At 47.0% G+C, this 27,183-nt stretch overlaps 9 protein-coding genes across 9 annotated transcripts; 6 read left to right on the top strand and 3 right to left on the bottom strand.

Moving 5' to 3' along the window:
* Positions 1–52: 52 nt before the first annotated feature.
* MELLADRAFT_118685 (uncharacterized protein) lies at positions 53–1,400 on the bottom strand (the record flags this gene model as incomplete). Its single annotated transcript, XM_007419243.1, has 5 exons — positions 53–452; positions 580–702; positions 779–928; positions 1,009–1,243; positions 1,363–1,400. Coding segments are annotated over 4 exons (810 nt in total), but the record flags the coding sequence as incomplete, so codon positions are not given.
* A 1,066-nt stretch (positions 1,401–2,466) lies between these two features.
* On the top strand, positions 2,467–5,320 carry MELLADRAFT_114353 (uncharacterized protein; the record flags this gene model as incomplete). Its single annotated transcript, XM_007419244.1, has 4 exons — positions 2,467–2,534; positions 2,988–3,230; positions 3,608–4,520; positions 5,201–5,320. The coding sequence occupies 4 exons, from the start codon at positions 2,467–2,469 to the stop codon at positions 5,318–5,320; spliced, it is 1,344 nt and encodes a 447-aa protein (XP_007419306.1).
* A 658-nt stretch (positions 5,321–5,978) lies between these two features.
* Positions 5,979–7,845, bottom strand: MELLADRAFT_114352 (uncharacterized protein; the record flags this gene model as incomplete). Its single annotated transcript, XM_007419242.1, has 3 exons — positions 5,979–6,718; positions 7,166–7,490; positions 7,567–7,845. The coding sequence occupies 3 exons, from the start codon at positions 7,843–7,845 to the stop codon at positions 5,979–5,981; spliced, it is 1,344 nt and encodes a 447-aa protein (XP_007419304.1).
* Positions 7,846–8,353: 508 nt separating this feature from the next.
* Positions 8,354–9,121, top strand: MELLADRAFT_114351 (uncharacterized protein; the record flags this gene model as incomplete). Its single annotated transcript, XM_007419245.1, has 2 exons — positions 8,354–8,989; positions 9,044–9,121. 2 exons carry the CDS (start codon positions 8,354–8,356, stop codon positions 9,119–9,121), a joined length of 714 nt encoding a protein of 237 aa, XP_007419307.1.
* A 1,203-nt stretch (positions 9,122–10,324) lies between these two features.
* On the top strand, positions 10,325–11,658 carry MELLADRAFT_85368 (uncharacterized protein; the record flags this gene model as incomplete). The annotated part of the gene is made up of 5 exons (XM_007419246.1): positions 10,325–10,762; positions 10,844–10,958; positions 11,036–11,154; positions 11,208–11,599; positions 11,649–11,658. The coding sequence occupies 5 exons, from the start codon at positions 10,325–10,327 to the stop codon at positions 11,656–11,658; spliced, it is 1,074 nt and encodes a 357-aa protein (XP_007419308.1).
* A 3,106-nt stretch (positions 11,659–14,764) lies between these two features.
* Positions 14,765–16,931, top strand: MELLADRAFT_114349 (uncharacterized protein; the record flags this gene model as incomplete). Its single annotated transcript, XM_007419247.1, has 9 exons — positions 14,765–15,002; positions 15,356–15,552; positions 15,626–15,739; positions 15,811–15,927; positions 16,000–16,155; positions 16,241–16,315; positions 16,375–16,470; positions 16,538–16,656; positions 16,721–16,931. 9 exons carry the CDS (start codon positions 14,765–14,767, stop codon positions 16,929–16,931), a joined length of 1,323 nt encoding a protein of 440 aa, XP_007419309.1.
* Positions 16,932–17,638: 707 nt separating this feature from the next.
* Positions 17,639–18,988, top strand: MELLADRAFT_85366 (uncharacterized protein; the record flags this gene model as incomplete). Its single annotated transcript, XM_007419248.1, has 4 exons — positions 17,639–18,170; positions 18,245–18,413; positions 18,492–18,835; positions 18,897–18,988. 4 exons carry the CDS (start codon positions 17,639–17,641, stop codon positions 18,986–18,988), a joined length of 1,137 nt encoding a protein of 378 aa, XP_007419310.1.
* Positions 18,989–20,893: 1,905 nt separating this feature from the next.
* MELLADRAFT_114348 (uncharacterized protein) lies at positions 20,894–22,251 on the top strand (the record flags this gene model as incomplete). Its single annotated transcript, XM_007419249.1, has 5 exons — positions 20,894–20,923; positions 20,995–21,384; positions 21,443–21,595; positions 21,954–22,052; positions 22,174–22,251. The coding sequence occupies 5 exons, from the start codon at positions 20,894–20,896 to the stop codon at positions 22,249–22,251; spliced, it is 750 nt and encodes a 249-aa protein (XP_007419311.1).
* Positions 22,252–23,582: 1,331 nt separating this feature from the next.
* On the bottom strand, positions 23,583–25,991 carry MELLADRAFT_70002 (uncharacterized protein; the record flags this gene model as incomplete). Its single annotated transcript, XM_007419241.1, has 6 exons — positions 23,583–23,924; positions 24,000–24,503; positions 24,583–24,735; positions 24,807–25,124; positions 25,220–25,756; positions 25,821–25,991. The coding sequence occupies 6 exons, from the start codon at positions 25,989–25,991 to the stop codon at positions 23,583–23,585; spliced, it is 2,025 nt and encodes a 674-aa protein (XP_007419303.1).
* Between the last annotated feature and the right edge of the window lie 1,192 nt (positions 25,992–27,183).

Here is a 27,183-nt window from a genome sequence, read left to right as displayed (position 1 = left end):
AAAAAAACGAGCAAAAGGGGGGGAAGACGGCATGCGGTTATAGGTGACACACTGGTGTCGCGACAGTTCAATAAAGGATCTTCACTGTCCATGATTTCAATGGGACAATAAGGCTTAGCCAATGCGCAAACTTCATGCCACCACACATCTCGACCTTCCACAAAGTTGACATTGGATCCAGTGCGCTTATAAACAATCACCTTGCGGGCGATTTCAGGGTCCGTGATGCCCGAAAGAGCGGTATCAACGATCGATTTTGTGGCAATATTTTTCCCGCCTCGTTTGCCTTCATCCGTAGTGATGACAACTTTTGATCGAGCGTCTTGAACGCGATCTCGAAGCGATTCTGCCGAGAAACCAGCAAAGATGACGGAATGAATCGCACCAATCCGAGCACATGCCAGAAAAGCCACCACGGCCTGTGGTATCATAGGCAGATATATGGCCACTGTCTGAGCTTGTAAGTGATCACATCAAAAGATGAATGTAAGGGGTCAGCTTAGCGGATAGATTGTGTGATGCATCCCAAGGGTGCTTACTGCATATATATCAAATAGATCGGAGGTTTTGTTAACTTACATCGCCTTTTCTGACACCCATGGACACCAATACGTTAGCGAGCCTGCAAACTTCTTGCAGAAGCTCCCTGTACGACATCTCGGCACTGTCAGCCGGCTCGTCTGCTTCCCAGATGATGGCGGTCTGTACAGATTGGAATTACACCACCTGATCAGAACGGAAACACACTGTGAGGATACGTATTGAAAACCGTTGATACTTTATCTGGGTGCTTGATAGCCCATCGATCAACGCAATTATATGATGCATTCAATCCACCATTTTCAAACCATCTCATATCACCGCAATCGAATCCACCTTGTTTGACTTGAGTGTATGGACGATGCCAATGAATCACTTCTTTAGCATGCTGATTACAATATGTCAATACGCTATCTTAAAATTGAAATCCAAAGAAATTCGGAATGATGAAATTTGAGTATTTCGAACCTTGTCCCAAAATTCAACCGGACTCTCGATACTTTGCTTGTACATCGTTTCATAGGCTGCCTCATCAACATGGGGTTTTGGATGCCCGCTTAGAAGTGATGGGATCTCTAAGGCTTTGATAGTTGACTGGGTTGCCATGTTGTCAGATCTGAATCGAGTTACAGGTATTTATGTAGTGTGTGCGTGATCGAGTAGCTGGATCTGAGATTGGAAGGACTTTGCGAAAAATTCGAGCCTGAGGGAAATGAGAGTAGGATGAATATCGGCTGATTGGTTTTAAGCAACTTTTCTGAAATATCGAGGATGAGAATGAAGAGAATATAAGGAACCAAACCATGAATCACATCAGCTGACCTTGACATATGCCAACGCTTTCTGAGTTACATAAGCGGTGGTTTGTATCTTGTTTTCAATTGAGTGGGTAAAAATCAATTTGAACTGATCGTTCAATCCTCACTGTATCGGCCTGCGGAAAATGGTGCGGGAACTTGCGGGAAGAGCGCTGTGTGTGAACGGTGGAGGATTCAACCCGGCAGCCTGCAAACTTAACTAAGCCCCACGCGGACCTAACCACCAACTCCAGCGAGGGGCTTACACATTAGCCCGTTTTTTTGGCGTGAGATCGGCCGGGGGGTTTTGCTAAAAACTAGCAATCCCTCTGCACGCTTAGGACCTCAACAAAGTCTTTTCGAGCTCATAATCAAAAGAAAGCGCTGCCTCCCTATCTTTAAATTGCCGCTCTCGGCTTCTGCTTATCTCAAACATGCACAAAAATAACTACAATAAATCATTTGGGGCTAAGCACGGGGCCGTAAGATGACTGCGGCGCCCAAAACCGTCAAATTATGGAAACAACAACAGTTTTGGGGACAAAACTGCCAAAACCAAAAAGCAAACTGCCGTTTGCATCCCAAGCCGGCTGAATTTCTCTAAGTTCCCGTTTTTGAATGCCCTCTCATATTACCACTCTAACCGTTTCACACACCTCAAACAAACGATGCTACGAAGGAGCCAGTCCAAAACCAACGAGGCCTTGATGGCTCTACCAACCTCTACCAGATCGCTCACTCTACCACCCAAACGGTTACCCGAGTTTATCGATACTAGCGAGGAGAGCCAGAAAAAGTCGATCAACAACTTGTTTCAGTCCCACTATGGATATGACGGACGAGCAGAGCAGAATCAGTCTGCTGTAGACCTTCTCCATGGACGCGCGGTTTTCTTATTAGCAGGTACCGGTTTTGGCAAGAGCCGAGTGCCTGAAGTATTCTACCTGGCACATGATCTCAAGAATTATGCTCCTATAGTACTCTGTATCAACCCTTTAGACTCACTCGGCGATGACCAAGTAAAGTCTTAAACACTGTTACGAAGCTATATTTGATACTGACACTGGTTCAATTGATTGCCTGCAGGTCAGCGAGAAATCCAAGGTGCACTTGAACAGCGTGAACCTGAATGGCCCAAACTGCACGCAGGATAATTGTGATGCCATTCTACAAGGCAAATACGGTTTTGTATACGTGGTAAGCGATTACCAGCGCGTGCTGATATGTTAGCGTGGATTACACTCTTGCTGATGGTCGCGTGTGGCTTCAAATTGCCTTACAGAGCCCGGAAGTAGCTTTGACGAACACCCACTTCGATAAGATGTGGCGGGATCAACGATTCCAAAATCGTTTGATATTAAATGTAGTGGACGAGGCACATATGGTTAATGAGTGGGGCCTCGTCGAGAGTGGCCAAGCGAAAAGGCTCGCGAGTCATGTACGGGTTCAGGATGGCGGTGTGTTTCGGCCATCTTATGGTGAACTCGCTCGTCGCTTCCTATCTTCCGCAAACGTCCCTATACTCTTGATGACGGCGACCTGCACGCCGCAAGCAATCCATGCGATCCTAGCCAACCTCAAGCTCGACTCGAGAGATGTCAGATTTCCAATTGCCGAACTCACTCGACCCGAAATTCGTTTCATTCGCAGGTCTTTCAAGCGACCACTCAAATCTTCGGTCCGGGGGATATTTCCACATCACGCAGTGGTCCCAACGAAGGACATCATACCAACCCTTCTGTACGCCGGGACTCAAAACAACACGCTAGAGTTCTTAATCATGATTCACACTTCTCGCGGCCAACCTAACGAAGCTGGCAATGGCCATTCCGACTTTGCTCGTCGTTACCACGCAAACACCGGACCAAAGTCCAAGCTGGACGCGGTGGCTATGTATGTGGCAGGAAGTCTGGCGGTCTTATGCTGTACCTTAGCACTGGGACTTGGCCAAAACTGGAAGCGTGTGCGGCGTGTAATCATTGTAGGTCGTCAACACCCTGGCAATTTTGTACAAATGTCAGGACGAAGTGGACGAGATGGACGTCGAGGGTTAGGCATACTTTTGGTGGAACACAATAGAACCAATGGGAAGAACAAAATCACTGACTTTAAAACCCCAACGGTAATGTCTGACGATGACCGCATGGACGCGCTGGCCATCACACCAGTCTGCCTACGTGTGGCCATCGCGGTTGATCTCCGGTAAGCTGCAATCATTATGAATTCGTTTTGGTATAATGGTTTGATATATTGTGTTCCATTAAAATCAGGCTTGGATACATCCCTCTCAAAGTCGATGATATGTGTGTTACTGAAGAGGTTCAACGGCAGGAAAAGGCGAATATGCGACTCTGTGATTGCTCCAATTGTCAACCTGAAGCCGCCGAGGCTCTGTGGCTGGCTCAGCCTGCCATGACCGTCAACAACTTCGATGACGCTCTTGCAATGGGCGAGACCGAGCTTCTGCAACTTGTCGAAGACCTACCTGAGGCCCCACTGACTGATCCCGCCGAGATTCGACACGTGGCACAGGTGTGCCACACCGACGACCCTATCGAGGCCATACCGTTGCTGGAGACACTAGTCTCCTATCTGGACCGTGCCTTCCATGACTTTTTCTACCAGATTTTCACCGACGCCTCGGATCTGGGACCACCTGATTATTTCCCTCGCGAATTGGCTTGGAATATTGCTAAAAACATCGACATTATCACGAAGCCGAGTGATTTGGCGTTAGTCCTGTCCAGTGAGACAATCTTGGGCCAATTTGACTGTTTATTTGTCGCATTTTGCCAGTGGAAGAATGCCTATCCAACCGCGGTGTTAATAGCCGACGCAGCCAAACGTAGGGAAGTCAGTTACCGGGCCAACAAGTCAAACAAGGCTCCACAATCATGTGAAGGAGCTCAAATCGCAAAGGAGCGCGCCGACCTGGCCAAAGCGGCCTCAAAACTGGCCACCGCTTCGGCGAAGGAAGCCGAAAAGGCGGCCAAGGACGCACAAAAAGCTGCGAAGGACGCACACAAAGCTGCGAAGGAACAGGAGCGTAGTATGAAAGACGCTGCAATGGCACTCTGCCACGCTACTCAGCACGGACTGCCGATTCCCCCCAGTACGACCTCCAAGCGTCATGCTGAAGGCATCCTGGAAGGAGAACCTTGCAAGTTTAAAGGCAAAGCTCAAGTGAGTCATCTGCATTTATCAAGACAGCTCGCCATGGTGGTTGTGATATTCTTTGCCGACATTGATCCTTGTTTGCAAAAATATTTACATTTGTGATTATCAATCTACCATTGGACTCTCCTCTTCAACCCAAGACGACAACACATCCAAAGCACCCCACCGATAGCGCGATGATCGACCCGCGACTGTGTCAGCCAGGTTCAATTTGACCATGATTTGCATTCCGGCTCGCCAGACTCAGCCTGAGCCCCGGAACCAACGCCCCGAGGGTTCCACCAAACTTTCAGTGGCGTACCTTCGGGTTCGGTCAGGCTTTTTGGGCCCCCAATAAATCGGGGGCCCCTTAGGGTTCGGGGGCGGGGGTGCATAATGCTTAAACCCCCGATTTTATCCGCGGGGACCCCCGGCTCCCCGCGGGTTTTGGCATTCGGGATAGGGGTCGGGGGGGGCGTCTGAGAGCCGGGTTTTCATCGGTTCGGGGTAGGGTTCGGTCGCGGGGGGGCTCATTGGGTATTGGTTCGGGGGGCGGGTAGGCCATTACCCGCGTTTTTCGGGTCGGGGCTCAGGCTGACGCCAGACGTTTGCAATTTGGGCTCGAGGGCGAGACAGGGCAGCTTCGACCAAACTTTCAGTGGCGTACCTTAAGAAGACGGCCATGGAGGCGTGTGTTATCCCGTTAGGGTTGGCCTGGTAGATTATCTTGCGACCAGCTTCAGACAGGATTAGCTGCATTAGCTTTCTTAACTGTGGGTCCGGGTATATTTGAGGAAGCATTCCACTGTCAGAATATGTTCTACTAGTATTTTGCAATACACTCAAATAACACTCACCAATTGAATATTATTTGAGAGGATATAAATAAGCCGCTCGATGTCAGTGCCGCGACCCTACATCTCCAACAAGTCAGCCGTGCGACCCTGCGAGATAGGAAGAGAGGACGAGAATACTCACTGTATTATCATAATGATCCTTGAGCCAACAGATATGTATTTCCATGAATTCATCGATTGCAAGCCAATGATTATCTCGCTCATTTGATGGAAGGAGAAGTGAGTGCTTGATTGCCCGGGCCAAACTTTTAGGCAGATCTTGCTCCAAAAGCATTACGAGTCTGGGAATGTGGCGGCTGTAATGAGAAAGACCCGGTAAACCTTGGGACATGACTGCCCAACGTTTCCACATGGCCAACAGTCGTCCGATATCTCCAGCGCGGGTGGCAGCGTGTGCTTCAACTACCGTGGCGAAGTCTCGCAGACGCAATCGGAGGTTGTACTTCGTGTGATTGTTACTTAGCCTCGCCTCTTCAAGCGCGTTTGCATCAAAATACCGAGCCACAGCGGTCTCAAGAAGGATATCGCAATGTCTTGATTTAGTCAAATCAAGGCCCTCGAGTGAGTTGATCACTTGGCTACAATGGTGTTGTTCAATGTTAGTACATTGTGTTTAACAAACTGTCTTTCAAACTGGTTTTTGAATCGAGACTGACCTCAACACAAAAACCAGATTGGCCTGATGTACAATTTGGCATGATCTCATGATGGTGTTGAAATCTTGTGAGTCGGCCGCTTGCTTGTATTCCAATCCTAAAGCAAACGCTGACCGCCACACTCCGGTATCCTCCGCCTTGGATGAGTCACCCCAATGATGTTTCCATAGGCTCTTCGCCATATTCCAAGTCGTGTGGGCCCCACCAAAGACTGAGAGGACCCACTCATAGCCTTCCACTGAATCAATAGGAGGGAACCTTTTGACTCTCAGGCTTTCGACCAGTTGATTCGATCCAACGTCGCCACCCGCAACCAAAAGGTGTTTCGCATAATCTTCACGGTCCATTCCGATCTGGCCTAAAATCTGATCAATCACACGTGATACACCCTCCGCTGACGAATCTGGAGCGTCCATCATTCGTAAGAAGTGAATGTTGGGCTTGTGCATTGGGATGGGATCAATCGACGGGGGTTTTGTCAAAAGTTTAGGTAACTTTTCGGCCTTGGGGGCCCCAGGTATGTGCTCTATATAATCCATGAGTGCACTAGCCATCTGCGCTTTGATCACTGACCGCCAGTGCTGACTTTCCGCGACGCCAGGTGTGAACAGACTCATGTTCACAGGTCTTCGGTCTGCGGCGGCCATCGCATCGAGAAACGCAGGTAAACCAAGTTCGTCCGGGTTACATTCGGCCAAAAGTGCCGGTTGGACTACATTGAAAAAACCCCAGGTCCCATGGAAGAGCCGGGATTTATCATCCACACGAGTGTAATGTATTTTCAAGTTAATATCAATGTTATCATAGCATAAAAAGGGCATCAGCTTATGATTGACTTTGAATACGTCCATCAGACGCTTTTCTTGTAACATCCGAAACTGATTGATTGCGAGGAGCACGGTTGGCCGGGAAGTCGTGAGGCCGAAAGCATGAAGCCATTCATGCATTCGACATGAAACACCGCCGGCCAATGCCATAAGGCCGTTTGCAACAGGTATAGCATTGCTGCGTCGATTGCATGTCATTGCGATCATGGCACACACCATGGTTGGCACCTACAGTGGTAGATTAAATAGTGAGCTCTCACTATTGTTCACACGAGTAACTCTCGTTCACACTATGAGTTTGCATACCTTCTCTAGCTTATGATCGGCTTGACTTTTCGGAGTGGATTTAACGTACACCAAATTCTCCATCGACATTGGTACGTCATCCTCGTCGGCGCCTTCCTCTGGAGCCTCACCGGGATCTGGGTTGTCTGTGCCCTGGGAGATCGGCGTATGAACATGCTTCTTGCCCATTGCATGGGCAATTTTGCGGTGAATCAGGTTGTGTAGAAAGGGCATTCCACTCTTGACTAATTCCGTTCGACGTTTGTCTGAAGCATCACTGAAAAAATCGGGGGTGACCGCGCTGGAGCTGACATACCCTCCCGCCGGAAACGCACTTCGAGTGACCTCTTGCTCGATCACTATATCCGATGCCTAATATCCATATCAAGATTGTTCACTTGTAAGAGGGCCAATCAATTGGTGGGAGCATATCGATAACCGTACTGACCTCCTCCAAAATCAGTTTGTCCCATATAATTCGGCCGGCATTGGATGCCTTTGTCAATCTGCCTAGATTATTGACAATTGAACGAGTTTCACGCCCTCCCAACCCAATTTTGCTTAGACGTTGGCGAACCACTATCTCCTCTTCGGTAGAACACAGGAAAGTGACCATGAATTGCTTTGGCGACATCCCTAGCCTATTGATGAAATCACAAATCTTTATAGCATTTAGAACCGTAGTAGGCACGGGCTTGCCATCTTTGGATTTGACTGGGGTCGACATGGCAGTAAATGACGGGCAGGGGGTACTGATTCAGTGATTAAAAAGAAGATGCTCGATGGAGCTCCGGCTCGACCAAGGCTCCAAAGTGCAAGCTGATTGATTAGACAGAGATTCATGTCAAATCAATGCCAAAAAAGGCCTTTGTCACAGTCTGTCCGTTACATCTCCCATCTGGGAATCAAGACGTGCCTATGTTTCAGCCCACTTGACTATATCGATTTGTTCCATGTTATAATATAAAAGTAAACAAGTAAACCGAGCCCCTTGGTTCAGTTATCTCTCAATCCCAAAAAATGAGGGTGAGGATACATGTTTGACGCTTGCCACGTTAGCCAATCCCTACAAGGAGTAAGCTAACCAAGTAATCAGCGTCAAACTCTTCCCGGATTTGCAAAATCCAAGGGACAACGCTGACGAGGACACTTTCCCTTACTTCCCCTTCATATAAACCAGTTGGGCCGAGGAACATTGTGACCTCTGTGGCATAGTCTCCAAGCATCAACCTACTATGTCGGAACATCATTCTTCGGAACCAACTCCTTCATTACCACCTCGATCTGATCATCTTTCCGACACTGACCAATCAGTACCATATGGGTCGGATGATGTCCAATCGGACCCTGATATCACCAAAACCGAAGGAATATACTTGGCGACATCTGAAGGACAACGATCCGATTATTTTGGCGGAGATGAACCATTATTGGAAACAGAACTGTCCGACCCTCCGGAATCACAATCTGATTTTGTCATTCCGGACAGCGAGCTAGATCGTGACGACCGAATCAACAACGTCATCAATGCCATCCTAGCTAACGGGATGACACTGCGGGAATTCCTTCGCACTTTTAGACTATCAGGCTCCGCCCTCATCAACCCACTCGGCCATCCGTCTCAAAGACAGATTGTCAGGAGAACCCTCGACGCCATCAACTACATGCAAAGTCAAAACTTGCACGCCGACGAGTTCATCCTGGCTCTGCTTGATTGTCACAACCAGGCTCTCTGGCCACATCAACGATCCTTACGTGGAGCTGAGCCATACAATCGGCGGGTCATCAATGGGATTTTCAACGGCCTCCGCAATCAAATCTGCGCGGCTGGAAATGAAGATGAGATCTGGCGTGATCTCATCCAACACGAGGTGAGCTTTTATATATGTTCTCCATCCGAAATGTGGCCTCTGATGTATGGTTAGGCTGACAGTCCTTCCTCACATTTTGGACAGGCTAATGACTTGCAAATCAATGTCTTGTGCGATCACGTAATGTCGTGAAATCACTCTGGGAAAGCATTAGGTGATTTACATTCTCTTAAGGCCATGTGATCATTGCCCATCCTATTCTAAATCCAATATCACACTGATACTGACGAGTTTCATTATTCCTGTGCGAAGGACCGTTGCCACGAATAAAAATGCATTGTCTTTATGTCCCTTAATGACGTCAAAAGGCTGTTTGTACTTAAGAATATTTGGATTGACGAAACCTTTTTGACCTCGCAGCATTTGAGAATTGTGAGGCCCTGTGTGGCCCCGAGTGCGTCCCGACTGAGTTTTTGTGAGATAACTTTTGATCTACTTGAGATATTGAGGATTGGACAACGGGAGTAGAGGCGCAGGGGAGCTGCGGCCATCTTTTATTATCATCTCCTTTGGAGATGATATGTGTGATTTGAGTGCAGGGAGGTTGGCAGTTTTTAGCAAAACCCCCCGGCCGATCTCACGCCAAAAAAACGGGCTAATGTGTAAGCCCCTCGCTGGAGTTGGTGGTTAGGTCCGCGTGGGGCTTAGTTAAGTTTGGGCCCATCCCATATCCCAGGGGGACGCTGTGCGTTTCTTAGGTCTGATATGTGACATATCACCTCATCAGATATTCGTGAGTCACACGCCCACACAACGGGCCAGCCCGACGTTCCAGTGTCACCACGAGGAAACTGCATCCGTTTCGTGTCGAACTGTATATACCATTATGATAGGCTTGAGCGGCTGAAACCCCGCTGGTCATACGTGGCACAAATGCACTCACAAGGAACATCATCCTCACATTACTGAGACGTGTCTCAGCAGTTGTAAATATTGCCCCCACCGCGAATTCGAAGACCCAGTCAGAAGGGCATGTGAGCGTGAGAGTGGAAGAAACCTTTCTTCTTTAATTGTGTCGCCGATCGGTTTTGTAAACACCCAGTTCGGTTTTGTCAACACCCAGTGACCCACTCAAGTCCCCATTGAAGTTCCCTTTTGCGAACAGCCGATCACCAACCGTGCAACCCCCACATACCAAATACAATGCCTCTCGGCTTCATATCTCCAAAGCAAGCAAACGCTGATGAGTGTGAGTGTTCCGAAATCAAATCCTGATGAAGCTTTTTGCTCACAACACCGCCCTGGTATCGTGCAGACTTTGTACAAATCCAATCTGGGCCAAACATGGGCCAGTGGGGGTGTAAGATATGTACAAGCCGCACTTTCAAAGATCGGATGAAGCACAGCAAGCTCCAAACCCATGTCATGCGAGTCCGAGCGGCCATTGAAAACTCTTCTAGGGCCCAGAACGCCGTCCCCATTCCCGGATTAGGCTCTCGTTCTAGTTCTACCGTGGAGCACGACACACCTTCGGCCATCACGGTTCCTGACGCCATGGCGATCGATCAGGCCCTTGACGAAGCCAACGTTGATGTACTTGACGAAGATTTCGCCGACGATATGACAAGATCAGATGACCTTCAGTCTCTGTATGACCCATCTCAAAGTCCGGGTCTTGGTTTGCCACCGTCTAGACAGTCGAGTGTGGACCTTGACCGATTCCTGGAGGCGGAAGGATCCGATTCGGAGATATCTGCGGCACCGGGACCTGAAGACGAGCCCACTTCGGCTATAGATGCTTGGCTTCCATGGTATCCTCTCCGCAAGAAAGAGGTTTGTTGGCGCTCGCTTGCCCCAATTTCTATATACTCAAACAGCAGATTCCTGACATGGCTTTGGTGGTCGCTCTTTCAGCATGTGGCCGCCTTGTTGCTGTTGGGCACTGGTCGCAACTTACTGTCCACTGCACAGTACAAACGCATCCGGTGCATTCTCAAAAAGGTGCTGAATGTTGATTTGCCCGACCTTGGTTAGTATCATCCCTTCCTTTCCCCAATTGTAAATGTTTGTTATATATTTACCGTCCCCACCATGATTTTTATGTAGGCCACATAAAATATATTCGCACTGAGCTCAAGGAACGCCTTGGCCTTAGGGTCTTAGACAGAATAAGTCCGCACGGAAACCCTTGTTTCACGCTCTCAGTCACGGATATTATATCACAAGTAAGTGCTCCTGTTCCTGATTGTTATTCTCACGCGCTGACTTTGTGTTCCAGGAGCTGTCAAACCCTGAATCAGCCCCCCACATCGAATTCATCCCGGAGAACGATCAAGGGGTCACCATTGACCGTTACTCTCAATCGAAGAAGTGGCGTGAAGACCTACCACGGAATCTTAGAGTGCCTATGGTCAACGTTTATGGAGAGCACTTTTACATATACGAACCTTGCCAGCTGGAAGACTCACGCGTGGTGGTTCCGATTTTTTTCTATAAAAAGAATTCAATTATACATGCAAAATGTTTGGAGGTTGTACCCACTTGTCAAGGGTCTCATGATTTCATCATTCCTGCCGAGCCACAATTTGATTCAGACACTTATTTGGACATGAATGTAGAGAAATTTGCGAGATCTTTCATGCAAATAGAACTGTGGAATGGTCTGAAATGGTGCGATTCTACAAACACTCGATTACTGCGTGAGTTTGCAACCGTTTAGTGTCTTCTAGCACGGGTCAACTGATCATCATGTCCTCTGATAGAAAATCCTGAACAGCGCTCAATCATCGAACTCCCAAATCCATGGAGGTCGCAGGCCAAAGGCATGATCATTCGCAGTGTACCGATAGTTTTATACTCAGATGATACTTCCGGAAATAAGTCAAAAAAATGGAATAAACATATGTCATTCTACTTCTCTTTGGGTGGCCTGTCACCAAAATTCACAAATCAGGAGTATCACATTCACTCGCTGTGCACATCAAACATTGCAAGTGCTTTGGAGCAAGGAGACCAAATAGTTGATGAATTGAAGTACGCCGTCAACACCTTATTTGTTTACATGTTTCTGTCATTGATCTTATCCGATTTGCACAATTAGTCAAGCCGCCTCAACTGGTTCACCGCTACGATTCAGCTGAAGAAGAAGATGTGCTCGTAGTTCCCTTTATCCTGTGCCACATGGGTGACTCCCCGATGCATGCTGAAATTTCAAATACCACAAACCCCTCGGGAACTCTGTCACCATGTCGAATTTGCAACCTGACAGTCGAGTCAAGAGCGGATAAGCAATCCGAAAGCTATGTTCAACAGTTTGTTGGAATAGATGAACATTGGATGCCGGTGAGGGTTTAGATCCATTGTGTAATGTACTTTACTGATTTCACTATAATTATATTACTCCTCTTAGGCCGGTCGACCAATCCGGAGCTGGGCCCGTACGCGAGAACAGACCAAAGAGTTGTGGGCATTGACACGACATCCTAAAAGCATTAAACGTTTTGACGACCTTTCAAAGTCTTTTGGAACTCGGGATTCACTAAACCTACCGTTTGCAAAAGAGGCCCAGCAGCTCTACCGTTCTAACAAACATAAACCGAAAGCAGATCAGATATCCCAAGAGGAAATCATTCACCAATGCGAAACGTTGGAAAATCGATTTGGTGAACATATGTTCAATCCTTTTCTACGCTTAACAGGTGATTCCCACCATTTCACCTGTTATCTGTACATTTGATGTGAGCTGACCTACCTGACCAATCCAGGCTTTAACGGCCATGTGGACACGCCGGTGGAATCTCTACACGTAGTCCTGCTTGGCGTTACCAAATATCTCTATCGGGACATGATTTCCAAACTTTCTCCCGCCGAACTCGTCACCGTTACTGGACAATGGCAATCTTTCGGCATTGAAGGTTTGAATTGTGCACCAATCCAGCCACGTAACATGGTCCATTACGCAAATAGTCTGCTTGGAAAGGACTTCCGAGTGGTTTTGCAAGCGGCTCCCTTTGTTTTTTTTGAATTCATTCCCGATGACTATCGCCACTGTTGGATCGCTTTAGCTCATTTGTCATCGTACATATTTCACACACGGATTTTCAACAAAAGTGAATACATTGCTGAACTGAGGATTGTCGTTGCTCAATTCTTGAAACAACTGGTTGGTCTGACTGCCCAATGGACGAACAAGCCCAAATTCCACATGCTCACCCACCTGCCGGACTCTGTTGAACGATTTGGACCTCCGCCCCTTTTTCTCACGGACAAAATGGAAGCTCAAAACGGGACAACTCGTGAGGCCTCGGTCAAATCAAATCACCATGCTCCTGGAAAGGATATCTCAAACACCTTCAACAACGAGAGGCTGGTGAGGATGCTCATATCTGGAGGGTCTTTCTTTGATAACAAACTGGGGACACGCACCACTGCTTCAAGACTCTTCCGAGACCTCTTCAGCGAGAAAGAGATTAGACAGTCTGTAGGCTTGCACTTACCTTTATCAACCACAGTTCAAAATAAACTCAAGGTCACATGTGAGTATACATGTGTCTTTCTTTGGGCGAGTTTTTTATTAACCATCCTCTTTGCAGATACCAAAATAAATAATTCCAGCAACAATGCCAGTCAAAAGCCCCCCAACAAACTCTGCAGCCGATGGCCAAATGCAAATTGGAGGAATGTGTCTCAGTTTGTTGTGAACAATGGGCGCAAAGTGGGCCGCGGCGGTTTTTTGCTGGTAATGTCTCTTGGGAACACCCTTCCATTGTTTGAGCAGTCCCATCAAAACTGATCCATGCTGATATATCCAGATTGATTTTGAACTTGAGGGAAACGCCCCAGTCAAGATTGGACGCGTGACGGACATTTGGCACCAAGTCACTTCTAATGACCTTCTTATTCAAGTGAAAAAAATCCAGGTCGTATCCGGACTACACCCGTTTTACGGAATGAGAGAAGTCAAGGAAACTAATCAACATGTCTGGATTAACTCGGATGTAAGTATTCATTTGGCTTACATGTGGACCGGGAACTGACTCACAGTTGCCACAGAATATATCGTGTATACTCAATGTGCAGCACAACTGCCACGATGCAAAATGTTTGGTCACCAAAACAAGAGCTTTCCGCCTCGAACGAACTGCCGCGCAGAATAAGCGACCTGAAGTCACTCATGAGCCCCTCAACTCTTTCATCATTAATGCAGGTGCCCACTATTCATCAGAGTTTCATCGTGGGGTCACCAAGCATGTGTGGTCCGAAGTGACCCCAGAGGAATGGAAAGAATCAATCACCCAAGGGCTTTCCGCATGGTTTGATAGATGTCCACCTAAAGGTTTGGGTGAAAATGATGATGATGCCTTGCCAGAAGACAAAGATCCGACAGTTGATGTGGATGTCTAACTGATCAGGACCAGCCTGCTCCGTCTGTCCCGTTTGTTCGGATAAGATAACAACAATGTAATCATAGCAAAGGGATTGTGAGAGCAATTCACTATAACCTCTTTGTTTGCAAGTTTACAATTCGAAGCCTTTTTGTATAGCTTCTTGTGGCATTCCTTTTGGATGCTCCGTTCCACTTTGAGACTGTGGAAGGCGGCAGGAGTAAGCACTTTGGCCCATCCCCCTAAATAGCTTGATACCGTGAATACCTTGATAAGGCCAAGATGATCTTTCGTGATTTTGGCATAAGTTTTCACACGATGAAGGTGTAGAAGGAATGTGCATCAAACACATGCTTCTCACACCTTCAAGGGGAATCACTCGAAATCAGTCCATTTAACCACATGTCACCATGTGGTTAAGTCTGTCAAGTCCCACTGGAGCCAGGGTGACATGTCAACCACTCCACAAACCAACATCCCTGGCTCACGTCCATCAAGCATTCCACCGTCGATCTTGCTCTTCCCTTCCGAAAGACGACACAACTCCAGTATCCACGTCACCACATTCTCGCCACCTTCTGGGATCTTGCTCGTGCCTGCCTTATTCGAACGGCGAGGAAGAATTCAGACTAGCCGCCTAATTCTTCCTCGTAACTGCGAACCATTTGCTAATGGTCGCATTACGATAGGTACGTGCGGAGGCGATAGGCGACTGTACCCTTTTTCTGCATCGGTTCGTTCTGCGAAAACCACGCGTGATTTGACTATTAAAACCAACAATTTGGACAGCTGACGAGTTGCGCATTCCACCATCTCTCCCTTTTTGACACTCCTCATTAATCATGGATTTAGAAATGGATGACCTTTTCGCTGATGATACCCCAATGACTGAAAGCCAGATCGACTTGGTCCATTCACCGAACGCGGCCTCTTTACGACGTGCAATCTTCTTACTTACTAGTCGATCTACTGTTTGAGGACATTAAATCACTAATGATCTTTATCTTTTGTTGTTTTCATCATGTTTTTCTCGATGTTGCAGCATCTGGAAGCGCCATTTCGATTACAGCCGAATCGCCCCAAACAGCCACTGCGACCCTGTTCCGTCCGGCCCAACCACGTCACACCCCAGCTTCAGCATCTTCACGCACGAGCGGTGCCCGTGACAGGGTGAAGAAATTTGCTGATCTTCTTAAACTCACCAAGGACAATCAAGACATCTTGCAAAAGATGTATGATGTAAGGTCCTCATTTATCTGCTTAAGATGTTAGAGCACACATTGAAGTCATGTTACCTCCTTCCCTCGGGCAGAACACGCTGCCAGGTGAAGAATACTTAGGCACCCTTGCATACTTGGTTTTTGCTTGTCAAGAAGGGAAACCGGGTGGGCCTAACCCTAAGTGGACAGCCGGACGAGTGATCCGAGTGAGTCCAAAGTTCAAATGTGGTATGATCTTTTTCTGACGACCTCATTCCGGCTGCGACCTTTTTCAAAGGACGCTCTTAAAGACCAGGTTGGCGAATTCATTTTCCGCCCTGACCTTCAGGCGTTCAGCAAAACCGTAGCCGAAGATCATACCACTATGTTGCAGAGCTTAGAGATGCTCACCTTTGTAAGTTGCACTTGCATTCACGCCAGTTGGAAGCTCCTTTTATTTCTATTTGTGATCACTCACTATCCAAAGCACCCCCAGAACTACCTGAAGGGTCTAAAACCCGAGTATGTAGATGCTCATTGTCCCGGCGATTATGTCGCCGGCGAGGCGTGTATCCCTGGCACAGCGATGTACGCGTTTGTCAAAGAAAATCTGAAGAACCAGCGCAGTAAAGTGCGCTCAGCGGTGAGTCGAGTCCCACTCAAGTTTTGACGTTTGGTTGCGCCAATCACTTCATCGGGGCTGAAACTGTTCGGCGTCTGCGAGCCAGCTGCTTGCTAATATTCTTGGGGTAACTGAGGGGAGTCTTCTCAAGGTGCCGGCTGCCAAGGCGATGATCATTCAGGTACGTATCTTTCCTGGGGATTCATCGCTCGGAACCCTCGCTGACTTTCCATTATTCAGGTGGCCCGAACGTTTTTCGCCAGCGTACGACCTTTGGAGGACCATGAGGTCTTGGCGAAATTGGGGCGTCCCACAGTGAAGCGAATCATCTTCATGGTAAGCAGCTCTCTGTCTGGGCTTTCAGACATGCAAATTTCAGACTGATCTTGGCGCGGTCTGGTAGCGATATGTGACAGCTTGCAACTACCTCAATCACACCGAGAATAAAAGGCGTTGCCAATGGACTCTCTTGGACGAGGCGCTTGCGGATCTTCGTGCAAGACCCGAAAGCGATGCAGCGTTGTAAGTTGGTATCTCCAGCACAATGTGGTGAATGAGGGCTGACCAGACACGCTTCGGCAATCAGGTACCTCGATAAGATCATCTGTTATGACCGACAGGTGTTTGATGGCAAGCGAACATGGGCGACAATCAAAGCATCGGTCACACTCCCAGCCCCCTTTGTGGAACAAGTCCTAGACTCTGTTCAACACCAGAGTGGCGCAGATGTCATCGGTGATGGTTTAGGGGCTTCCGGTAATCCGGCTACGGGGGAAGACTTTGAGGAGGAGCAATAAATTCCAATGTAGATAGTTGGAAATACTCAGATACAAACATATTGTCAAAGATTTATCTAAACATCGTGTTGATTATTATTGTAAAGAATCTCCTTGGTCCTTTACCTTCTGGCTGCTCAGTGACATTCCCGATCTTTTGATATTTTGGTGTAAGGCCCGAACCAGGCTGTCCTCAGCGCGCGGATAACCAATTGAGATATGTGCCTGCCCCATCGGTCCTACGTGTGTGAGCTGTGCGAGCAGCTTACGTGGACGCTGGTGAGTGTGCTCGCGTTTATGTCACGCGGTTCACGGAGGAATCCGCGAGGTCACGACGTCCATGCTCACGTTTGTGAAATGTGTCGGCGTCGCGTCTACGAGACGCACTCACTCCGTACGTAAATGTCACGCGGGATCGCCCTGCCAAAAGATTCCGCGTGAATTTCACGTGCCAACCCTTCAGTGGTGTAGGATACGGGTTTTGCCTGATAAATTCGTGATAGACCTGATAATTTCTGATAAACCTGATAAACCCCCACAACCCCATGGTATATGGGGTTCGCAGTAATCAACCTGATATGTAAAATTTCCGTTAAACCTGTTAAGCCCTTTATCACTTAACATTTAAGTCGGTCCATTAAGGGGGTATGCCAAGCAGACCACGTGGCCCACTTGTGGTCAGAATTACCCCTTGAGGTGTCACCTCTCACGACTCGCGACGCGACCTGATGGGACACCTCACACGCATACCCTCCCCATCACACACTCAATCCGCCCTTCAACAACCCTCTCCAATCGCCATCATGCTACTCACTGAATTCGTAGCCCATCTCACCAGGACGACGCCACAACTCGGCACCACACTCACGGTAGCCGACTTCGTGCGATTCATGTTGCTTGCATCCGAAGTCCAACACTCCGCTGGACAAGGTCTTCGAATGCAATCGTACCGCCTCCCAGTCGCCCACTTTTTCCTTGCTGCACTCAAACCAGATTTCCCTCACGACCTCATTCACAACATCTGGAGGTTGGCCTTTGACCTCTTGCCCTCCTCTCGCATCGATGCGAGCGCAAGCGTCCGTGACCTCGGTGTCCAACCAAACATCCCCTCTGTAGCCGAACGATACCTACGCGCGCCGGTATCGAAGTGTCTTGTGTGCCCAAGCTCACCAAACCTTCATGTGCACTCCCGCCTCAATGCTTACGTTTTTGACTCAGATGGCGTCCACACCGCCGAGACGACGATCTTGAGATGTCCAGGTACGATGTCAATAATAGCTTATTCATCGCCCGCTACATTGAAAAATCTGATGTTCACATTACTTCATTCCCAGAAAAACAATGTGGGACGACCTATCGACCTAGCTACTACACCAAGAACAGTTTACGCTGCTACTACACAATGGATATGGGGCGTCTTCCGGACATCCTTCACGTGCACTGTCATTACTACATGACCCGACGATTGCACCACATGATACGTGGCATACAATTTCTAGCGCAGTCAGTCCTTTCAGGTTCTACTCATTCTTTTGACACTCTTCACACTTATGATCGGTAACTGATCCTTCTATGTCATAGTGTCTCACACTTTAACATAGTCAACTGGTATAATAGGACATTTGTCAACGAATCTCATATCCCTCTCTTTTCAACCAATCAGGCGTTTTCACCGGCGATGTCTGAGGCTACGTGCAGCGATGGCCTCGACCTCCTGTCCCTTCTGGATCACGCCGACCGAAGGGGTACCCAGCTCTCAGTCAGCGCCACCGGAACCGATCATTTACGATTTGAGGGTGCCATGGGCACACATCTCGATCTCTTGTCCGCCGAGGGGACTCGAGACCGAGACCACTATTGTTCGCGTTGTGTCCGGATCAGACCTGGTGGAACGGACCCCGAGACTGGTGAGGAGATACTCTTTGGTCAGTTCAGTTTACCTCGATCCTTCCCCACTCGTATCTCGCCGCCTCACGCACTCTTAAGCGCTCTATCAGGCATACGGGCCGTCGTTACCGATGGTCTTACTATCGGTCATTGGCGCTGTAGTGCCACCACTGATCAGCTCACAGAGGTAGCTCATACAGCAGGATTGCCACAACCCGAAGGACCCTGCACCAACCGTCTCGCGAACATTAATCACAGGTTTTGTCCAGAGCATTTCCACCTTCTGGGAAATCGGTGTCAAGCCCAACCATGCCAATCTGTGTGCGAACCTGGGACCAAGACTTGCAAAAACGAAGCTCACATCAAGGCAATGGAAGCCTTTGAAAAGCGTGTGGAAGGTAACTTTTTGCTAACGGCAATACTGAATCGACCAGGATCGAACCTGCCTTCAGATGCAACGGTGCATCTGAACGCCGAAACTGGGGAGTTTGAAGACTTGGAAAGTCTTCAACAAGCGGACGAGTCTAACAGGGCACACGAGGCTGTGCGCGACGGCGGTGATTCTCAAAAAAAAGACAAAGTATCTCTATCACGCATGCGAACCCATAACGATCAGCTCATCGTGGGGCCGTGTGGCGTCATATTGGCACGAAAAACCTTCTATCACTCTGAATCAGTCAGTGCGGTGAAAGTCAGTTTTTTTTTGTAAAGTCACACCAAATAATATGATTGACAAAATTATCCTTCCACTGATTGTTGCCGAGTTGCAGGCGTTTTTGGAAGAAAGCTTTCCTCAAGGGGTTCCGGAGGTTGTTTTTTATGATAATGCCTGCCGACTGACGGAACATATTTACCATGGTCAAGTAGACGCCAGCCGTTTTAAAGTTACCGTTATACCTGTGGACCCGTTCCACCATCGCTCCCATGCTGGGAGCGATGATTTTTGTCAGCGGTTCACAAACCCCCGACTTTTTCCCGATATTCAAGAGGACGGAAAATGGGTATTTAACGCCTCAGCGGCGGAACTAACAAACATATGGTATGGTGGTTTTGCGTCCATGTGTAGAAACATGCACACCACCAAGTATAATTTTTTCTTAGAGGAGATGGTTGCGTTGAGGAATGCTTGGCTCTTACGCAAGCTCAAGAAGCGTCCTGGAATGGATTTCATCGGTAATGGCGTTCTATAATATGGGTGAGTGATTTTCATTATGACTCTGTTTCCTTTTCATAGGTTCCGCACTGCTCATGTCTGGTCACTCCTGGTCGGACTGCCGATTAACGTTCCACCTTCCATTAGCTTTAGGTCATGAACAATAGAAAAAAACCCATCGAGCTAAACAAATAACAATATCAGGTTACATGATACTAGTAGTTATTTCTTTGATCTGTCTGCTTATTAGGTTGTACGAGAACCTAATAACCATTATTTTAATCATTTTGTGGCCCTTCAATCATACTAAAGTTGATTTGTGTGTGGATTATCTTTCGATCTTCCAAATCGCCTTTTGGCTCTCCTCCCACCCACAATGGTATTGGTGCTTACTTTCATTTCGCTCTTATGTTTGATCTATTTGATCATTACACACAACTCGATATTGTTAATAGCAAAAGTTTTTCTTTGGTCTTATGCTTGATCGCTCTTTTTGTTTTTACACACAACTTGATTTTAAAAAAAAAGTATCTGTCACTGCAACTACATAATGAACGGTAACCAAACCCTTCATATATCATACATTGCATGGCTCCCATGGCATCAACATGACCACGCTGCCTACGTAGGTCCGCGTACCTGCTGGATGTGCTTGCTGGATGTGATTGATCAAATGATGGGTGTGGCATCACCTGGTCCTTTGGTCACTACCAAGGCATGCGCAATTATAAATGGGGCCATCGATGAGGGCACTTGTGATCATTATCCCACCTGTTTCCTATCACACCTATACTGAGCTCCTATCCCTTACCCAGATCATTTGAACCGTAACGACTCTCTTCTTTGGTCCTCAATTGGGTCCTTATTGTCATCTTATTCCTATCATCGGCGATTGACAACTTTTCATACATACCTTACCGCAGATATGCGTTTGCCTACCGTGATGACTGCCATCCTCCCCAACGTGGATGATGTAAGACAATTCCTTCTTCATGCATCGTAGATCATCCTTCTAACCCCCTTCTTTTTTATCTCGGCGAACAGGCCCACCGGGTGGACCCCAACGAGTTCGGAACGAGCTGGCACCCGTCCAACACCAATCTCGCGTTGAGATCTCCCCTTGGAGGTCATGTATTTGAACCGCTGACCGCTCTGGGCTGGGTGAAGCCCGTCGATAAGCTTCTCAGTGCGCGAACCTATAGCATTGTAGGACCCTTCGGGCACGATGTCATCTCAGGAGAAGCTACCATCGAACACTGCCGCAACAGCAAAACAGAGGTTGTCATCAACCCTCAAGACATACAAGAGCTGCTCTCGGGCAAAGCGGTAGTGAACGGCCTTGGCGTTATCGTGGATTTCTACCTCGAAGACGTAGACGAAATCAGTGGGTGGGAACTGACCGTCAATGCCAAACATGATTGGTTTGACCCTCGTGTAAGTCCTACCATGTCTGAGGTTACCAAACTGTCATTGACCATGTTGCTGCCATCAGGACGAAGAACTTAAGGAATTTGTGATTACATATCACTTCGGTTTACTTACTCCAATCGAATTCGACTGGCCGCAGATTGCGGTGGGCGCGAAAATGGCGCTCCATGGTTACGTTCTTAGGAAATGCCCTGAGTCTGGACGTTTTATTGTAAAAGTAAGTTGTCAAATAAGTTCTCATCTTTGTGTCTTTTGTGTGCACTCACACGATTTGCCTTTCCTTTTCAGGTGCGCAGTCATGAGTTCATTGAGAATGTGTAGTTATGCAGAAGCAAATTCTTTGTGGCTTAACTACACGTTCTCCAATGCTCTTGGCCTCTCTGTTCATGTGGTTGAAAAACTTGAAAGATTAGATGTTTAGATGTGGTATTGTCAATTTGTATGTTTCACTTGTCCTTTTGTATATTGCACTTGCCCTCCTGTCTTATGCCTTGGGCTCTCCGGTGTTGCTTAATAATGTGTGATTCTCCACATGAGTAAGACATGTTATCTTAATTGTTGTGGAGTTTGGTTAGCAAAGGAATCTCGTCTGTCAGGATCCATCAAACCAATGTGGAATTGGTGTTGGCACTTCAGGAGGAAATGGACACCAAAATGCTATTCATATACAACAAGTATGCGTGAACATACTTGTTGTTTGAGATAATCTTCCACATCTTGTCATAAGTTGGTGCAATATCAATTCCATTAATATGACAATTGACACATGTTCACCTCTCTGTCAATGTTGATCAGTGCTCACTCTTAGACCTTTGGCCAAAAGGTCTATCTAAGAGTGAGATATGGGAGAGACAACAACCAAGCCTTTCATGATTGATGGGCAGAATAATGAAGTCAGTGAGCCTCTCCACCAGTAACCTCACACACAAGTAGGCTTAGGTTTTCTGAACATAAGCCTAATCACACATCAAGCATGCATAGGGCATTTCACAAGCTAATTTAAATGCTAATACATGTGTTTTAATTATTGGTAATCCACTTGGCTGCGCATAGTTTAAACAGCAGACAGATCAATATCATCACTATGATTGTTACTGGGGTGATGATCCTAGTGATGATATTGATCTGTCTGGATCACAGGATCACACTTGATACAATGTTTGTGCCTTTCTGAGTATTTTCTTGTTGAGATGACTCTACAAAGAAGCAGGAGTCAGTAGAGTGTCAGGATTCATTTTGGAACTGCGCAAGCCCTGTTGACCACACAATATTGATATGCCAAAACTCAGGCAGTAGAGTGTCAGGAATGTTTGTAGCATTATTGTCCTGTTGGCACGGTCATAAAAGTGGACTGATATCAAAATGGCCCCACTTACACACAATTTTCAATTCAATGTCACTTATTATTTTGTCACGTCAATATAATAAGTAACATGGTGTGAACCTTGAAAACATGCAAGACTAATATGGACCTTCGTTCCTTGCTTTGGCCATTAGGAAACTCTCATCCTTATTTCTATACATTAATCATACCAAAAATTAATTGGAAAAGGAATTATGTAACTGTTTGTATTTAAGTTTTATAATTCATTTGATAATTAATTTCACTTTGGAGTATTTGGGGGCATATATCTCATATATCTCAATGAAATATGTAAACATTTGGGAATAGCTAAGCACCGTGGATGAAATTGGAGCGCCTCACCGACATACCAAGTCATGGGAGCGTCACCATGACTTACGTGGTTGTTGAGGTCCAGTCACCATATTATGTCACAAATGAGGACAAGTAACAATAGTATAATGGGGTATGCTATTGAACAAAAGACACATTTATAATGTGTCTTTTGGTTTGGGCCCCAGATGTAGCTCATAGATAGCCTATGCACAACTGGAGGTATGCCCCTCCTTGTTTTTGCATAAGTGGGTCAAACTTTACAAATGAGATCAACATGTTCTTTTTATATTCGACTCATTGGGTTGAACATTGATTTGAGTTCAATACGCTCATTTTATAATCAACTCCTTAGCAACCATTTAAAAGTATTGTATGTATATGAATTTTAATTGTTGATTATTAAATTGATCAATTCCAACACAAATAACAAACATAGAAGTTAAAAAAATAGCAAATTGGGTGGATTGGATTTTTAGGATTCTATATACCCAATCAAAAAAAAACAACTCCTGGGGTGGATTTGGCTTCAAAGTTCACCGTTGACGCAGGCAACATGGTTGAACTCTTGCTTGAAACGAATACGCGCCTGGCCTACAACGGCGTTGGGCTGGTCTTTGTATTCAGCTGCAAAACGCACATAGCCGACTCTGTTGATCCAACCGCGATACCGGTACATCGTAGGTAATACCTCCTTCCATTCATGTCCATAATGTTTCTTCCAGCTCAGCACCATATCACCGGTTTGCCCTTCACGGTGCCAGGCAAGGAGACTGGAAATAAGCACGGTTTTGGATGGCCATCTTGGTTTGAGCTGGCTATGATCTGAAAGTACATTGGATGGTACAGTGATAACGGTTGGCTGTGGTACCTATGAATTCAGACCGAAAATCCAGGAGCAATGTTTAAAAGATGAACGTCACCTGCTTAAAGAATTAGTGCTTACTACACTGTCCAAAGGGGAGTTATTCACCGAGCTTGATTTCTCCACGGGGTTGGACACGTTGGCATTGGGAAGGTCCTGGTCGTCCTGGGGTTCACATTTGACCCCTAATGGCGAGGGTGAAGGGGTTTCGCTGACACTAGGTGAGTCAGGTAGTTCACTAAGGTCCACTACACTTCGTGGTATCGGTACAGCTGGTGATTCGGGGGTGAAGGGACTAGGTGCGCTCGGGAGAGCATCGATATGTGGCCCACATATGCGTATAGCCTGGCTGCGCGGAGAGCTGGGGTGAGCTTGTTCGGGGGTCGAAGGCGGAAACACCGGTGCTTTGGAAGGACCGGATTGCACCAAAGAAAGATCACCTTCGCACTGGAGTGGGTGTGCACGTGGTGTCAAGGTAGAACTCTGTGGTAGACCAGGAGTCAGAGGATTCACCTTGCCCAGCCGAACGACAATGGTCCGGTGGGCGCTAGCATATCGATGGGGGTAATCCACAGGGATTTCGCGCTGTTGTATGTCATTTAGATCCACATTAAAGGGAATACGATCAGCTTTTGGCCATAATAGTGATGTGATTTCGACCAACCCAAGCATCAATTGCTTCATCCCACATGCTGATTGCACGATTCCAAAGTTCGCCAACCTCGCCAAGGACTGCCTGTATCAACAGATCACATTCTTCAAGCCGGGCCTGTGGCCAGTCTTTGAAGTATGCTGTGATTACAGTTGGTTTGCTTTCCTGGCAGTCAATAAAATCAGCGTAGTAAGAAAACATTAGGGACTTCATTGGACAGGAGGTTGCTTCCGTACATTTAACCACAGATATAAAGTGACCATTTTGCTCTCATCGTATTTCTTCTGGATTTCCGGTTGGTATTGCTCGAGTCGGTTCTTATGGAGAGTGACCACACTGTCCACATGAAGTCGGCGACCGAGAGAGTTAGCACTTTGTGCCCATTGAGTGACGCGAGGCGGCCTTGCATTGAATAGGCCGGAAGATGTGCTATTGGGGGTGGTATTGGCAGTCAAAGAGTGTGTGGGTCGGGCGTATGGTTGCGAAAAGGCTTCAATCTTGGAATTGGTGCGAGGATGAGCTCGGCACACTCCTAGTCCGTATGTGTTGCAACACTGAAAATAAGGTCAAATTGTTGTCAGTGTTTTTGTGCAAACAAGGAGAGCAAGGGCTTTTGGGTGCAAAAGATCAAGTGTCTATGAAGACCTACCGCCTGACAGTATTCGAATCGGCACTTCTTGTTAGCACTCTTGCGATGTCCTTTTGGAACAGGGCCTTCCCCAAGCCTCTTGCAAGGAATAGCTGGTCCACTAACGTGTGGGCCGGATAGCGAGGTAGTAGGATCGTGGGTGATTACTGGAACAGCTGGCCCGCTCAGGTTAGAGCCGGATTGTGAGACAGTAGAATGTCTGGTGATTACATGAAGACTAGCAGATGCAGATGAGTTGGGAGTGGGAGAATTGGGGAATGGGTTTGATAGTGCGTGCCCTTGTAACGCCCGGCCTTGAAATGGGTGGTCGAGGTGAGGCGGTCCGAGTAAGTGCCCCGAAAACGGCATGAAATTTTGTGTGGGCGATGGGCTTGGAGGAACTGGATCGAGAATGTGACCAGCTGGTGATACACGAGGGCCCCAGTCTTTGTAAGTCGATATGATTGGCCTCGGAACCCCAAGGTTGATGAGCATTCTTTCGTGGTTGAATTGATCGCAGCGCCACGTGCGCGTGTTATGCTTTTGAGAATTGGGACACTATGAGGCGCAAATCGAGATCAGGTTGATGAGCAAAAAAAAAATCATACTATTGTGGACTTACCCCGATGAACCATGCGTCAGCCTTGGGAGTCCAATACTTCAGTCCAGCATGGCAGATCGGGCAATGGATCCCTACTGGTTGTCCCGCTTTTGCATTTGGTGCTGGTGGATCTGGAAGATAGCCCGGAGTCACAAAAATGTAATCCGAGTGAATCAGCGTCGCGACAACCATATGTGTATAACGCAGAACGTAAGTTGAGTGGAAGTCGACGGTACTGTAAAGGGATATGCGTCAGTCTGATAGCCGAAAAAAAAGGACAACTTTGGGAATAGCAATTCTGCATGTGGTGAAAAACAAGTTAAATCTTGAACTTACTGTGTGCTTGAAGATGCTACCAGATTTATATTAAAAAAAAATCAGCGCGAAGAGTAGCTTCAACCGAGTTTTTCGGAGGGTGGACCAAGACAGGGATCGCGGAGTCTCAAGCTGAAGTATAGAGGGGCGTTTCGATAGTGGAGTCGGGTGTAGGATGTGGGAGTGTTTTCATTTGTATCCATTGCGCCGTAGGTGTCGTAGGCAAGGGTTTTGAAGGATTCGCGTGGTGGTTGGCGGTAAAAATTTTTCGAAGTGAAACACTGGAGGTATGACCGTATGTGAGCAGTGTGGGACACGTGTGTGACATGCACACGTTAGGACCTAACGCTAGGATTTCTGACTTTAGCACGGAAAATTACATATCTATGTATTATGCTTCTAATACATTGCTTAAATGCTTTTAGCGGAGGGCCTGTACACTGTATTATCAAAATTTTATCAGTATCACATTATCACAAATTATCAGGTCAAAAACCCGGATCCTCAAGTGCTCCCCAAATTTCCTGGGTTTGCTGAGCTTGCTGCTTGCATGATCAGCACACTTCAGGCTTTTTCGGTGGCAACTTTCATGAATCTTGGCAGGACTCAAGATGTCAAGGCTCATGTGATATGTTTGTATCAATCAACTTCTTGGGTAAGGTCTGATCGTTCATAAATTCGAAGCTCTCACAAGTTATGTCACAAAGTTGTGTACCTATCACAGGTTGCTGACATGCACACAACACAACTGTGGCAGATGTGTTTTTGAGTATCTGGTTGTAAGTCAGATTTGACTGTAGTCCTTACTTGCCTTTACATTCCATTCAAAGCTTGTATCGTAAGCAAGAAGGAAGACTATATAAGTATAGAAAGAACTCTGTCAGACATAGTCCAAAGTACTTCAGCATTGTCAAGTTTCTCAGTTCCCATTTCTCAGTTTTCCTGAAAAGCTCATTGAACAAAGTTGACTCTATAGATCACATGATCTATGGAATGTATGATTTTTCACTTATTCAGCTGTAGTTTATATTTTCCAATAAGCAGCAATTCATGGAGATCACCAAGAAAT

This window comes from Melampsora larici-populina, assembly GCF_000204055.1.
Source record: "Melampsora larici-populina 98AG31 unplaced genomic scaffold MELLAscaffold_149, whole genome shotgun sequence".
NCBI classification, from domain to species: Eukaryota; Fungi; Basidiomycota; class Pucciniomycetes; order Pucciniales; family Melampsoraceae; genus Melampsora; species Melampsora laricis-populina.
This window is presented reverse-complemented; position numbering and strand designations above follow the sequence as displayed.